The sequence below is a fragment of the Pomacea canaliculata genome, linkage group LG11 (assembly GCF_003073045.1).
Source record: "Pomacea canaliculata isolate SZHN2017 linkage group LG11, ASM307304v1, whole genome shotgun sequence".
NCBI lineage: Eukaryota > Metazoa > Mollusca > Gastropoda > Architaenioglossa > Ampullariidae > Pomacea > Pomacea canaliculata.
Window position 1 is genome coordinate 14,684,638 of NC_037600.1, and position 16,061 is coordinate 14,700,698.

The window sequence follows — 16,061 nt, forward strand, 5'->3', positions numbered from 1 at the left end:
CTGCTTGTTTTCCGTGCCCCTTGTATCCTCTCAAATTAAGACATTATCCAAGTTTACTTTTCACTTTAAATGTATATGATAATGTATTTTTTTTTTCCATTCATTTTGAACCTCCAATGGCTGCTTAGAACGAACAAAACAGAAAGAGTGTTTCAGGGCAACATTTACTAACCAAACAAAATCTGTGACCGAAAATAGACGAATTAAATATTTCTGTCAAATTTGGTGAGGATCAAACAGAGGATGTAAATTTAATTAGGTTTCCTTGACTACCTGACCCCTCCATTCCTACACACACTCTCTCTCCCCCTTTCTCAGCTTTATTTTTGTATTTTTGTATTTTTTTTTTATCTAATGCTTACTATGTATGAAAATTGTGTCAGATTCTTAGATTGTACTTATAAGAGCATCATCCTACATGCCTGAGCAATTACTTTATGCAAGGCTGTATTAAAAATTAGAAGTGGAAATATATATCACACATAACTGCTAAACATTACAGACATTATTTGCAGTTTTTATTTTATGCTATGTCACTGTCCTTAACCTCAGTTTATTTGTGTCTATATATATATACTTTGTGTGTGTGTGTGCAGGTATTGCAGCAGCAGCAACATTGTATGTTCATGTTGGATATATGAAGGAATGGTGGAGTAGAAACCCTCCACCATTAAGAAATTACATGCTGTTGGGATGTTTTGTGCAGCTTGCTGGGGTCTGTGGATTTGTTACATATATTGTTCTTGCCATAACAGAACATCAAGGTAAAACAGCAATACATTTACTTCACTGCTAGGAATAGAGGTGTGCATCATTTGTATAAATTTCCTGGGCTAAGAATTTTCCTTAGTACAGGTGTATAATCTGATCTAGCCGATAAAGTGGGTCATGAGGTTCTTAATTCAGCACTCCAGCTCATCAGGTTATCTATTCTGTTAATTCTTGTGACAAATTTGCTTGAAGCCTCTTGACCTTTGCACTGTATACACTTTACAAAGCTGTAAGTTGTGGACCTACGATTAATACAAGACCTGACTACTTAATAACAATAATGCCTAAGAAGGCTTCTTAGAAATATGGTGAAAATTAAACCAGACAAAAAGACTAGCTTACTGAGAAGATCTCAATAGATCACATAGTTGCTTTTGTTTTGCTAGATCATTTTAAAATTGTCTTTGTAAAGAGTTCGTGTGTGTTGATTATTGTATGACACAATTCAGAGAAAAGACATTTGATTTTAGTGTACTTGGCTTAAACAAGGACAAATGTTTGCAAAAGGTTCTTACACCAGTAGGCTACGTGGTCAAAGTATCTAGTATAATAGTGTTGATGAAACCATGTGCTCACATGATATCTTCGGGTAAAAAATTTTACCTCAGATCTATTTTATAATTTGCAATTTTTACTTTTACATACAATTTGTTCAGTGTATCAGCATTGCTTAGTAATTAGATATACTTATAGAGAAAGGTGGGGGTGTGGGCAGGGCCACCAAGAGCCAGCATGGGCCCCAGGGCAGATGACCTCTACAGGCCCTTGTAATTGTAATCGTAAATTATTTTCCCAGTGTTTATCCACATTTCATTCAGTAATGTAATATAGACTGCACACATGAGGACAAGTGCACTAGAATCTACACCACTACTTCAACATAGTGTAGTTTACACAGGAGTGGTTAGTAAATGAGCAAAAATGACATTAAAGGATCAAACAAATAGGACCCCTCTCCATAGAAAAAAATCACCAGAGTGAGGAATGTTACGTCAACCTTTCTTTAAAGGAAAAAGAAAAGAAGTGAAAAATCCAGTGGCCAAGATACAGCATCTCCCCACTGTTACCCCCAGGCTTCAGGCCTGGGCGTGGGTAATATAGATGATGTAGATATCAGTGGGAAAGATAGGTAATTACAGTTTGAAGTGTGGTTATCTCGCATATGTCACAAGGACTGTGAGTGCCATTTGTGGTCAGTTTGTAATATATCTGGCATATAATTTTTGGATGAACTGACTAAATGTGCTAATTTTAAAAATAAAGGCTCTGATACATCTTATATAACTCAGGTGGTTACAAACATGAAAGAATTATAATCTTTTTTGTATGTTGACTTTTGACAGGTTTGGTTATCTTTGGTGAAGGCTACTATGTGGCAAGTGTCTGGTGTTTCATGACGTGGAAATGGGGCTTTCAGTTGTTCTTCTTTTCACGCAGCTACTGGAGATTGTTGTCAGCAGGTAGCTATGAGAAGCTCCACATCTCACAAGCAGAAGAGGCAGGAACTTATGGCAGTGCCAACCACTGATTTAAAAAAATTGACATAGCTTTACAAGAATCCTAATTATGAAGTTTAAGCAGTTTGTAAATAAATCACTGTATTTTGTACATTATCAATAACATTTCAATTATTTTTGAACTGTTAAAATATCAAGAATCTGTGTGCAGCATCAGGATTCATGTTGGCCTTTTGAGGACTGTTTAGCAACAAAAGTTATATGGACTGTTATGTGAATATCATGCCTAGCTTGTGGTAAGGGTGTGATATTTTTCTTTAATTTAATATTTATTAATTTTATAAAACTTTAATTATTTAATTTTGATCCATGGATTGGTTGTTACTTGTTTTCAGTTTTTCATAAGTTGTGATCAGCTTAATTTCCAGAGTAATTATTTTTTGATGCCTGGATAATGGATATCATATCATTTCCACTTAAATCCACATCATTGGTTTTTTTTCTCAGTATCACTCTGTTCACCTGTTTAAAAGACCATCAAGCAATCAAAGCATAACAATGCCTGTTTCCTTCACAAAAAAATGTGCCTTTCAGGAGAGAGTACAAAAATCAAAATGTGACAAGAATGGTTGATGATTTTGTCCTTCACTGTCAAATATAAGCACTAGTCAAAATGGGCAAAGTAAATTATTACTATTCAAACAGTCAATTTCATATTATGCTAATTTGAAATACTTGTAAATATAAAACATATGTACTTCCTCAGTCAAAACTTTCAAAACCCATGCAGAATGACGATGTCTAATGTTTCCTGAGATATATATACATCTTTATCATTTGACTACTATGCATTATGTGCAAAAATCTGTCTAGTTTTTTTTTAAGCGTGAAATATATTAATGTTAACCACATGAATCCAATCCTTTGTTTACCAGAAGTGGAAGTTTGGAAGGTAGACTTTTTATTGTATGTGCTTCTTTCGACTTGCTGTTTTTATACTTTTACAAAAACACTGAAAAAAGAACAAGCAATCAAATCAATATTTGCAAAAATTGTCTATTCTGCCAACAGTTGCAGCCATTTTGTGCTGGAACTTAAAGGTCAGCAAGTAACAAGTTTTTTGTTTTTGTTTTCATTTTTTTGGGGGGTGGGAGGGGTGTACGGAGTTTGGACTGTTTGAAGCTCTGTCTAAACTGTCATCATCAGTACATGTCCTGCAGAGCAACATCTGTCTGTCCTTAAGGCATGGGATTACGACACACAACGCATGTCTGTCATAACTGTAGATGAAATTAGACTTAATCAAAAGTATCTTTGGTTGCTTTATGTTTAAAATGCAATACTTGTTTTACAAAATTACAAAATACTTTTTTAGTTAATTACATGTGCATTTGGTTGCTAATTGATTACACCCAAACTACGTTATTTAAATCGATATAATCTAAGAACATTACTTCTGCACTTTCACATTTGTTTTCCAACCAGACACCCGCAGTGCTATCATTCTGGTCACACAACTCAAATTGATGAATGAAGTTACACAGGAAAACTTTATAATTAGGTCACTTGACCTTATATTAGAGGTAATGTACTATTCTTGTACCAATGGTGGTATGGCATATTTTTACTTTTTATTTATCTGCCTTGGGAATGAGCTATCTGGTGCTAGGAAAGGGAGATAATTTCCGAGATGATGAAAGCATAAGGTGGTTGCAATATCAGCTGCTGATTAGTTCAGATCAAAGGATGACAATATTTCACTGGCGGCACATGCCAGTCAAAAGAAGTGGTCATTGTCTGTAGCAACTTTATGCCAGAGTAGTGTAATGCAAGTTAAGCTGCAAGGTTTGTTTCTGCTGTTGTTTTGGTGCTGCTACAGTTATCATTCAAGTGGTTACTAAATTTTGGATAGGAGATTTTGTTACTCTGTTTTTATCCTTACATTATCACAGCAGTGTGTTATGAATATAACATGGGAGTTGTTTTCATTTAAACCTTTTTCACAAATGGGAGACAGGTAGACAAGATGGACATCTAGATAGGCACCCTCTGAGACTAAATGCACACTCAGTTGGGTTGGATATGCATGGGGTGCAGCATACTTCCCATAGTTGACCTGGCTCTGCAAGGGTTTGGGAAGGTAAAGCAGCAAGGGAGAGATGGGCACTGCCCTCACGATAAAGCTGCCAACAAGATTCCTCACACCCCAGCAACTATATGGTTTAAGGACTAACTTCGCCTTTTTTTTTTCACCTTTCGGAAGCCTGAAAATGGATGGATTTTCTTAGACAGAGCTCTTTGCTCCTGAAACAAGTTAAGTTAAAATAACCTGACTGAGTCTAAGTTTTGCTGCTGAAGTATGAATTTTATATACCCTGTTAAAGTTTTAATATGGATGCATTTTTGCATACTGCTTTTTATTTTTTTTTTACAAATCTTTTTTTAGTAGTGGTTCCTTAACAGTCTCGGGCTGTGCAATGTGTTCTAATTTGAAGAGAGATTAACTTCATGGATGCCTCAGAAACAAATCTCTTGCACAGAAGATATTTCATGAGAACATTTAAGCTCATAATGTGTTAACTCTGTTACCCAGTTCATAATAGGTGTTGCTGTTTACACTATAATAAATTTATGAAACGGTTGTTTGCCACATTTAGTAAGGCAATTATTTATACTGATATGCTATATATTCTGATATTCTGGTACTTAAGAGGTATAATGTTATATAACTTTTAAAAGAATGAACATGTGATGGCACTTGAAAGTCGCTTTGAAGTTTTTGGAACTATATATGTGATTCCTTTGCTTATCCAAGCGACTTGTTTTGAATTATGGTGGTTGTTACATTTGTTGTTCTTTGAACTTAGTAATGTATAAATTTTAATGATGTACATGTATACAAATCAATATGTTAAAGGTTTTCAGTTGCATCTAGTCTTTCAGGATTCTTGTAAAATCACATCATAAAGTTTTCAGCCAGTCTTCTGGATGTGACTATTTCTTGTGCCTCTGACTTCCATAAGAAGCATGATTACTGAAAATAGAGCTTTCTAGTGCAAGTTGTACCCAAAGGTCTAGTTGTAGTGATTGCTGCTGCTAGGTCAGTCCAGTGGAGCAACAGTGCCTGTCACCAATACATCGAGGGTTGGCTGTCTTGGGTTCAGCTCTTGTCTTGGGCATGCTATTCTTTATCTGCATGTGGCATCTATTTACAGGGCTGGCTACCTTGCCATGAGATAGCCTTAGTTTCTGGCTCAGCGCAAAACACCAATTGCTGCTGCTATTTTACATCTTCAGCAGCAGAGGCATGAAAACTAGTCCATAGACCCGTAAACGGGTGCCCCATCCAAAAAGAAATCATATGTGCATGACCCACAATCTTGGTAACAAGGACTAGGCTTTAATACCATCAGATCTGCCCCAGTTCTGAAAAGACACAGTCTGACATTCTACCCATGTGATATCTTAGGAACCTCTGAGAAGATAAGTCCCTCACAGCTTATCGGACTGTAAGTCTAAAACGTCACAGCATACAGTTGTTATGGACGCCACCAGGGGCTGAGGTAAATCTCTGCCCTGGGGCAACATGGAGAATTCGAGGATATGCATCTTATTTCCAAAGCTATGATGTGGTGTCAAAACCTCACTGATGCTATTTTACCCCTGGAGCAGTGATTATAAAGGGGGGAGGGGGCAAAGATACCCTGGGGTAAGGAAACAGGAAGTAGTGTTTGCGGGGTATCAGCATTGCATTGTAACAACAAAAACAAGATGCTATTCCTTTAGTTTGGGGAAATAACTTGTGCTTCATAACTATGGCCACATGTCAAGCCACATATCTGTCTTGTCAGAATTCATACTTGAATAAATTATTTTTATCCCTTACCACACACAAAAAAACTGCAAGTATGGGTTTTTTGCCATCTTCAAGGAGTATTTTTACACGAAGTAATAGAAGATGATTTTTATATGTTTTAGTTAGTTTTTTTATTTCTTCAGTTTGGTTGAAGGTTGAAAAGATGGGTATTGTCATATAATTGTCTAATTGTAGATGACTTGTGACTCTGGGACAGCTGCAACTATTGTTGTTATTGCAAGATTTTTTCAAGTCACACATTTGTGATTATATTTTAGTTAGGAAACAAAAATACCAATTTTAATTGAGAAAGATTTTCTTTGAAATAAAATTTGGGGTGCATACACCACCTTTGTATAGCTACTGTGTGTTGACGTATGTAATTACTTTATCAAGAATCCATCTACAACAGAACATCAAACTTTTGTCTTATGTGATGTAATTTGGATACATTCATTTTCATGTACTTATATGAACCTTCATGTACTGAATTATTTTCAGTATCAGTAAATAAAATTATTTTTCTTGTATATTTTGATCATTTGCATGACTGGGAAATAAACTGAATAAAGAATGGAGAGACAACCTAGCACATGGTTAAATGCTAGCTCACATAATTATTTAGAACTGCTAACTGGGCATACTACCTAGAGGCAAGCTGAGCATAGACCTGTAAAGGTAAATTATTTTTGCACTTCCACTTAGAGCGCTCTCATGTCTGCTTTTTTTTTCAACTTGTTGATAGTCTGCTACTTGACAGAACTAGCACAATCGCCTCATTTATAAATAAAGCAGAGTGTGGTCACGTGTGTATATGTTACCAAGATGCTTATACAAACCTACACCGTTTTCTAAAATAGGCAGAGCACTCCTTTCTTTCACATGAAGGTAGAAGACAATTGTTTGACAATGTAATTTGCTGGGGCATTTTTATTTTAACTGTTATGCTGCTATGAAGATCTAACTTTGACGGTGTAGCTACAAAGTGTACTCTATCAGATAATTGAATTTTATTGCTTAGGATATAAGCATATCATAGGTTGGTTGCAGACAATTGTAAATTGTAGGCAGTTAAAGTGGGTCGATCACTATAATCACTGACGTATGAATCGACTTTTAAAATAAATTGTGGCTTTTTTTTTTTTTTTTTTTTGTTCGCAGTCTATATCAGATTATCTCCTTATCCCGTGCTGCTTGGGCGAAGAACAAAAGTTGGGAGACTGGAAAGAAAGAATGACCTGCCGGCTATAATGACGCACGTTATTGCACGGCGATGCTATAGTTTATCGCTGATGGACCGTGGTCATTTGATCGTCCCTCTTAGTGTTACGAAAAGCAGCTAGACTCTATATATTTTATAAGTGTTCCCCTGATTTTAGTATTTTATTATTATTATTAATTATTCACCTATAGAAACTACACGTGCTGTACGCCTATAACAACTTGAGTTTTTATTTTCCGACGTAGACCAGAGACGATCGATATATATATATGGTGTCTACACCCTACTGTCAGCGCTAAACAGTTCATATGTTTTCTAAACTATGAAGATTGACTAGAAGCAACTCAACAAACAAACAAAAAAGCATTTATCATAATTTTCTAGTGTATCAATGAACGTCGCGAGGGAGGGGAGTTGTCAAGGCCACCAAAGAGAGATCACTCTGGTAGACTACGCTGCGGGTTTAAAGGTCAGCTCGTAATCACACGCATACACAATTTTCCACAAGGTTTGTTGCATTTTGTTAAGATGCTATTATAGTGATTTTCTTATTTTATAAATTAATTTATTTTATTACTGTTAATAACATTTATTGGATTTCTGTTTTGCCATTACATCTTGAAAAAAAAAAACCTTTCTCTTGCGAATAATGTTTACACATTCCACGAACTGACATCTCTATACGTCCATGCACATTCTCCTGTATCCGCTTTACTGCATATCCCTTAAAATATATTATTGCAACACCACCTACCCTCACGCCCGCAGATTTTGGTGTACTACATGTACTAACAATGGCTACTGGTGCAATGATTTGGGGGGAACGTTCTTTTTTACCGTTAACGATCGAGGACACACGTACCTGTACAGATGCAGTATATCATGTAAACAGACTAAGAGTTCTGCAGAGCAACAGTGAATCAGCGTTTTAGCATAGGTCATTGCCTATATAGAGCGAACACGTGTATCCAAGGCCAGTTTACCGTGTGCGCTTTTGCATCAAGTATTAAGATACCTTGTTTCATAATCGACTTAGCTGTTATCACAGGTAGATATAAAACTATCCAGGCTGTGTAAGAGTTTACAGCTTTGCTTTTCCTATGATATCCGGATTTCTAATACAAATTAATTTGCAGATAAAAGAAATCTTAGACATTACGTAGAAGCCGGATATAAAGATGATGCATCTATTATAATGTAAATGTCAAGTATGACTATGCTTTATAGTGTGCATATCCGGAATGTTTTTTCTTGAATAATCCTTTCAGACCATTTACTTTCATGCGCTTTAGTCACCACTTGAAAAACGGCATTATGAAAGCAATACGGGTGCATGAGTGGGGTGGCCCAGAGGTTCTCAAGCTAGAAAATGTACCAATTCCGATTCCGAAGGACACCGAGGTAAGTGAAATCTCTGGGGAGTGTAGGATACAGGTAGGATATATGGGTATGCAGTATGCTCCTTCAAACCAACAGTTTCCATTATATTGACTCTCTATGGTTCATTTTGAAACATATAATCAGAAACCCTAATTTGACTTGGAGGATGCACAAGAAACTTTTAACTTTAAATAGTTAATGATAAACATTGATATAAATTGCTGCCTATAATTAATTTTGATTTAATCTTTATTTTAAGCAAAATTGTGTCTTTACTGTAGGTTTTGTCATTACTTAGGCCCCTTCAATTATAGAAAAAAAAAATTTCTTATCTTTTAAAGTTGGTAGGTAGTGTTTTTGATCTCTGACCTGAAGATGACTAGCAGGGAAAATAACAGGCAGATCATATAAGGTCTTTGCCTGTCATGCCCAGGGCATGATGAATCACACTTCACTCTCTTACGGCAGTTAGTGTGTAATATATATTAAATATTACCTAGTGAATTAATGCAATGCACAATGCCTGTACATTTCCAGGTCTTGATCAAAGTAAAAGCATCAGGGGTGAACCCAGTTGACACCTACATCCGCAATGGAACATATGCACGTAAACCTAATCTTCCTTATATTCCTGGTTCTGATGCAGCCGGAATAGTTGAAGCAGTTGGCGAGAAAGTCACAAAATTCAAGGTACAGTGAAAAACCACAAACTTAGCAAAGCAAAAATTTATTTATGTCTCTGTTTATGTCTGGAATTAATTGCTAACATGCCACAATGTACACAGCTCAAAAATGATGTCATTAAAATTTCACAGTTGGTGCCACATCATCAGGACATATTGGACACATTAAAAGTTCCTGCCTCACAAAGAGAGAAACACACACTACATATTCATGCACTTTACATGTACCCCACTCCTATCAGTTCTTATATGTTTTTTTTTTGTTTGCTTTGTAACCAGAAAGGGGATAGAGCTTACTCTGTTCGTAGTGTATCAGGAGCTTACAGTGAATATGCAGTCTCAGATGCTCTTTTCACTGGTCATCTTGGAGACAAACTGACTTTCTCGCAAGGGGCAGCAGTTGGGGTGCCTTACTACACAGCTTATCGCTCATTGGTGCACACGTGAGCAAACTGTTGCATGAATATGTTTGGTCATACTGCTAAAAACTTGAATAAATATAAAAATTGTATTAGTTTCCTCTTGATCAGAATGACAAATGCAAAGTACAATGCTATAAAAGTAAAGTACCATATAAAACGCAAGTGAAAGATAACCTAGCAATGTTCATGAACAAGACTTATTTGTTATTGGTAGTATATTGGTTTATTCAATTAATAACGAAAGTGAACAGAGAATATGTTGAGGAAATGGGGCATTTTCCTTTTCAGAGCAAAAGTAAAGCCAGCAGAGACAGTGCTCATTCATGGAGCAAGTGGAGCAGTAAGATTCTTTTTATTGTTTCCTTATCTACCCTATGGTAACCATCTCTTTATTTAATTTTTTCTGCCTTTTTCTAGTCACACATGCAGATGTATAGATCTTCACAAAATGTTTAAGTTTTTCATAGTTCTTGCATCTTTTTCTGTATGCAGGATAATTTTCTTTTCCACATGTGCTTAATACCAAAAGACTTAAAAATGATACCAAAAAATATCTATTGCCAGGTAGGACTTGCTAGTGTTCAGATTGCAAAAGCCATGGGACTGCGTGTTCTTGGAACCGCTGGAACTCCAGAAGGACTGCAGCTGGTCAAAGACAATGGAGCAGTGGAAGCCTTCAACCACCGAGAAGAAGGATATACTGAGAAGATTCTGGTAATGTTGTTCTTATTCTTTCAACTTTACAGTCTTTCACAAACCTTTTTTTTTATTGGGGGGTGATGTTGGTTGGTATGATGCTTGCTAGAAATGCATTTCTGATATTATATAAATATAGATAAATGTGTATTTAACTTAATGTTATAGTATAATATTCCTTTTTTTTCTAATTGAGTGATTAATCTTTTTTGCTGCACAGGAAGCAACAGAAGGTCAGGGTCCAGATGTCATCCTGGAGATGTTGTCTAACGTGAATCTCCAGCGTGACCTTGAAATAATCAAGCAAAAAGGACGCGTAGTGGTCAGTGCTGAAAGTTGGAGTTGTAAAAGGAATTTACAAAATGACAGAGCAATTACTCTTTTTCTCATAATTCTACATCTTGCTAACTGAAAACAAGATGTTTTATTTCCCTATGGAGAAAACATCAAAATAAGAATCTCCTTAAAAAAAAATGGCTTTATACTGCCTTTTTCCCCAATGTGTACACACATGTTTACATTACAGTGAAAAATAATCATTATTGTCATTATTCTCTAATGCATGCATGTTCCAGTATTTGAATAAAAGAGGAGATAAAACTGAATAAGTTTTCACTGGCAGGTGATTGGGTGCCGTGGTACCATTGAAATCAATCCTCGTCTCACGATGGCCAAGGAGAGTCAGATTCTTGGCATGATGTTGCCAGGTGCAACTGAAGTGAGTTTCAGATTTTCTCATAATTTTCACTTCAGTGTTGAGTGGTTTGTCTATTTTGATGATAAGGAAATGATTTACAGGTTTTCATACATTAAGAGAAAATGAAACAGACTAGATGTTTTCAGGAATACCTGTAAATGGATCTTCCAGTTTTGTTGTGACAGCAGAAGGGTGTGTGCATGTGTGTGTGCGCCTGCATAAAATTTCTTCTTTTCTGTCAAAATGCGCAAATTGATGTGAATGTGCCATGGCATAAAAATATTTTTCTTCTTAGCCTGAATGGCAGGAGATGCATGCCTATGTAGAGGCAGGCATGGAAATTGGATGGTTGCAGCCTCATGTGGGAAAGGAATATCCGCTGGAGCAAGCAGCACAAGCGCAAATTGATGTCATCAACAACTCTGGAACCCTTGGTAAACTGGTGCTAACTTTTTAAAGTTGAGGCTTATGAAGCTTTGTAATTGCCAGCATGACTCCAGGGCTGGTGCAAAAATTACCATTGTTCCAATCAGGTTGGACCATCAAGATTTTCTTTTTCTGGTTATCTTTGTGCATGATTTAAAAAATCACCATCACATAGTATAGACTAATAAAATCAGCACTCCATTTGTTTCCTATCTGGCTGGATGGAGCTTTCTAAATATTGTTGTAATATTCTAACAGTGGAATAAGACTGCAATTGATGATAATATTTCTAAAGACAAAATTTATGTTACATATAAATCTTGCTTAGTTACCCAAGAAAAAGTGTTATCCATTTGAGTAGATTGTGTACTTGGCTGTACCAGATTATGTATGAATACAGAATTGTGTATTTGTTTGTTTTACTGTGTATAATGGGCCTTCATTATGGGCAACAATTTTTTGTTGTTGTTTTTTTTTGGTTTTTTTTTTGGGGGGGAACAGGGTTATGATGGTGATGATGTGTGGTTTGAATGACAAATTTTAGTTAATTCTGTGCAGTTCTGCTGTGTAGACATTGAGAGCAACAATGCAGTAAGACTTTTTTTTAATGGACTAGAGGCATTCTTATTAGATGAAAGAATGATTTCCTCAATTATGTTTTGATATTACCAAGTTATATATATGATGGTACTTTATTTCATTTAATATAGATATTAGTTAAGGGTTATTCTGTGATTGATCAGGATTATATGTCTGCATGGGGTGGGGTCTACATAAACAGATGTTATTGTGCTAGAGTTTCAGCTTTTAATCAATGTGAAAAAAAATTATTTAGTTTCTTAAAATAGAATTGTTAATAAAATGCATTACTAGCAGATACGTGATAGTCCTTATGTAAATTCCTGCAAGCATAATAAGCAGTTTTGTAAACCACAGTATCAAAGGATGACAAGATATTTTTTCAAGCATCTAAATATTTCTTATCTTTGATTCACTTGCTGCATTGCAGCTTCGCTTCACAGTCATGTAGAAGATTTATCTTCCTGAAGAAATCTAGTCGAAACATACGACAAATTTATGTAATGTGACTAATTTGCAAGTGTTTAATGGGTGACATTGTGAGAAATCTAGTGCTAAAGAGTTGTGAGAGAATAATGATTTATATGATTAAACAACTGTTTGGATAATAAAATATTGTAAAAGAAATTCTTGTAACTCTCTTTGCCTCTTATTCACCACCCTGCAAGCTTGAAAATGTCAGATTGCATTGCCCACACCATATCTAGAAAACTTTCTTCAGAATTTTATCAGTTGTGCTTAAAGTGTAATGTAGGAGTCTAGACAACCTTAATATCCAGCACAAACAGCAGTAAGCACACCCTGAATTTATTGATCATATATTGGGGTGATCTTGCCCAGGGGTATATGAGCTTATGACCAAGGCCATGAGAATCATAGACTGTCAGACTAGTCTCTATGGGAGTTGCAAACTCAAAATACAATACATGATAAGAATTCTCTGGGATAAATTTATAAAAAGTTCAAAATGGATGAAAGCTTACTATAAAATTTAGTTTAATAAAAACTGCATAGAAATAAACTCTAAAATACAGTTACCGAACTTCGCTGCTCACTCATCTGGTTTATATGTATATTTTTTTTTTTTTATTATTTTTTTTTTTTTTAGGCCCTTTCACCCCTCCTGGGGCATAGGCCATCGACTACAGTCTTAACTGTTGTCGATGTTTCGGTAGCAAGGATTTGTTTTACGGGGTGGGGGTGCTGGCCCCACGCCCAACCCTCCTCCTTTTTCAGCCGGGCTTGGGACCGTCCTTGGCGGAGGGCGGCCAGCCCTGTAAACAGATGCCACGTGCAGAGAAAGAACAGCGTGCCCGAGACGAGAAATGAACTCAGGGCAGCCAACCTTCACTGTATTGGTGACAGGCGCTAACAGCGTTAACCGTTGCGCCACCGGGCCGCTTTTTTATATGTATATAACTTCAGACAAATCATTCATGGTTGCCATGGTGACATCCATTTGATGACCCTTATATCTCCTGTATGTTGACCGTCGGTCTTTTGTAGTTTCTAATGTACAGCGCATTGAGCACGCCTCCACACCGGGAAATGCGCTCTTCAAATTCAATTATTTTTGTTGTTATTGTTATATATATTTGATGGCAGAAAGAGGGTCGATAGAAACATTAAGTACACTACAGCTATTACTGTAGCGCTGCCTGGGTCTCTGAATGAACATCCAACGATAACAATTAATAATACATGCAACAACAAAAGTTCCAAAAGTTTCTGGGTGTGTTTAAATCTTCAACGGAAATGAAATCCTGATTTAAACATCTTCTAACAACATCTGAGATGGCGCAATCTTTGTTTGTTTGGGCGCTTTTTTTTTTTTTTCTCCTTGAAAGCACGCACAATTGCTGAAGACAGTTACCTGAGAAAGACGGGAGAGAGGAGAATAAAATCAATGCAAACTAGTAATGTGGTAATACGTTAAGGAGGTCGGCCACCAGTGCAAGGTCTTCTGTTCAAATCTCGTTTGGCCACACACATCCGGATACTCCGAATTCCTCGCGCCCGCCTCCCCTACAAAGGTAACAATTACCACAAAGACACTTTTCTTGTGAAACAAGCCAAGTAACAGTAGGTAATACTTCAAGCATTACCTGGTTGTTGTTTTTGTATGTTTACCACAATCCACAATCCACGCCGATAACGCGTCTGTTGTGCAGAATTAATCACGTTTTTGCTGAATGGGTGGAAGAGGGACGAACACTTTCGCCTTCAGGGGGCGCTTGAGTTCCTTCTGCGGTAGGAGGTAGATCTGCGGCAATTTGGCGAACGCCGCTGTGCCCCTTTTGTCCTTCTTGAACCTTGAACGTTCACCCGGCTTGCCCTTTGGCCGCTTTTTGACCTCCAACGTTTGACCCCTTTCCACCTCGCAGTGCTTATCGTTGTCGTGACATTTGTTCCCGTCCTTGACCTTTATATCCACCTTCAGCTCGATCGTCGGTCCATCGTCAGTTTCTACCACCGTCGGGTCAGTCGTTGCATCCGACTGTTCTGCAGCGGCAGGGGAGTTCAAGGACGTGGCGGTGGGGCTCCTCCAGCGAACGACCTTGCGCTCGCGTCCTTGACCTAACCCCAACGACTCGATCTTCTGCTGGCAAGCAATGGGCCTCCGCAATCGCTCCACCAGCTCGCGGACTTTCTCTGCCGTGAACCGGTCGAAAGCTGGAGCGCGCGGGAGGCCCACCTGGTAGGCCGGGTAGTAGTCGTAGAACCTGGGTGGATACCGCTCCTCCAGCGTCACGGGCACGAACTGGGACGTCCTTCCATGCTGCCTGGGTGCAGGGATAAACGCCGGCCTCGGACGGACAGAGTAGATGTGCCGGATATTCCAGTTAGTCAGCCTGTTGAACGAGATTCCCAGGTCCGCCATGTCCTTTTGGCACCCAGGTGATTGAATAAAGTTCAAACTTGCCCAAACTTTCCGCTTTATTAACGGTTAATTTAACAAGTGCCAGCAACATTCGTTAGTCCCAGGTAGGTCTGCACGTAACACAACAAGTCATCATGGACAACACAGAGTCTGTTGAGGGTCGGGAAGGGAGGTAGAGGAGTGAACGAACAAGATATCTGACTCACTTGTGTGATATGTAAGATTCCTCGAACTTGGATAGCTAATTAGTTGTTGTTTTTTTGTTTTTTTTGTCTCAACTGGCGCACACTGAGTCAAAGTCTGTGAACACAGTCTGTTCTCCCTGTGTTGTAGTCAGGTGTCGTTGTTACCCGGACACAGAAAGGCTGTCCACGATCTTTTCATAACAAAATCCTGTCGGCGCCAGGAAGACAATGTTATGGTCGATACATGGTTACTTCACGGTGTCCAGTTTCCTGAACCAGGAATTTTGCATCGATCTTCCTCGCCATCCATCGAGGGGTGGGATGTCGGCATTGTCAGTGCCTAGCGAGTGTGCCTGCCGGCTGATGCGTTGCAGATGCGATGATCGAGAAATCGCCAAACGGTCCGCCGATCTGTGACGTCATTGTCATGCGCTGTCGTCGTCGTCGTCGTCGTCCCGGCTATGAGGACGCTGATGTCATCTTGGAGTTGACTGTCTTTTGTGCCCACATATTTCTGCGATGAAACGCTCTTCAAAAATAATTAAATAATAACTGTTGAGCAAGTGGACGACTTGACTTGTCATTCGAAGCTCAGGGTTGTTTCTCCTGAATAAATATGTAAATGTATTGAAAGCCAAACCATCGAAAGAAAATGAGCGAACGTTAGTGTGGCTTTCTTGTGTCTGTCGTCCTTTTAATCCCGCCCTTCGAGACGGACACTTCAAGTGAACGACGGCCTTGCGCGCGCAAAGCTGGCCGGGTGCCGTGCCGGTTATATCTCCCCCGGGTGGGACCTACGTCAACTT

At 38.0% G+C, this 16,061-nt stretch overlaps 1 protein-coding gene across 4 annotated transcripts; it reads left to right on the forward strand.

Moving 5' to 3' along the window:
• Window positions 1-7,693: 7,693 nt before the first annotated feature.
• LOC112576016 (quinone oxidoreductase-like) lies at window positions 7,694-12,816 on the forward strand. 4 transcript variants are annotated; one of them, XM_025258207.1, is made up of 9 exons: window positions 7,694-7,814; window positions 8,575-8,707; window positions 9,224-9,376; window positions 9,649-9,812; window positions 10,080-10,131; window positions 10,356-10,505; window positions 10,708-10,809; window positions 11,110-11,205; window positions 11,480-12,816. In XM_025258207.1, the coding sequence occupies exons 2-9, from the start codon at window positions 8,588-8,590 to the stop codon at window positions 11,639-11,641; spliced, it is 999 nt and encodes a 332-aa protein (XP_025113992.1). In that variant the 5' UTR covers window positions 7,694-7,814; window positions 8,575-8,587; the 3' UTR covers window positions 11,642-12,816. The 4 variants fall into 4 exon arrangements, with proteins under 4 accessions (XP_025113992.1, XP_025113994.1, XP_025113995.1 ...); XM_025258209.1 differs by having other exon boundaries at window positions 7,700-7,814; window positions 8,599-8,707; XM_025258210.1 differs by lacking the exon at window positions 7,694-7,814 and adding an exon at window positions 8,207-8,354 and having other exon boundaries at window positions 8,599-8,707.
• The last annotated feature ends 3,245 nt before the right edge of the window (window positions 12,817-16,061 follow it).

Bases quoted from the DNA above. Each gene is read 5' to 3' on its own strand.
- LOC112576016 (XM_025258207.1), top strand. From the start codon at position 8,588: ATGCGCTTTAGTCACCACTTGAAAAACGGCATTATGAAAGCAATACGG. The intron at 8,708-9,223 runs GTAAGTGAAATC...GTACATTTCCAG, and splicing joins CGATTCCGAAGGACACCGAG to GTCTTGATCAAAGTAAAAGC. The intron at 11,206-11,479 runs GTGAGTTTCAGA...TTTTCTTCTTAG, and splicing joins TGTTGCCAGGTGCAACTGAA to CCTGAATGGCAGGAGATGCA.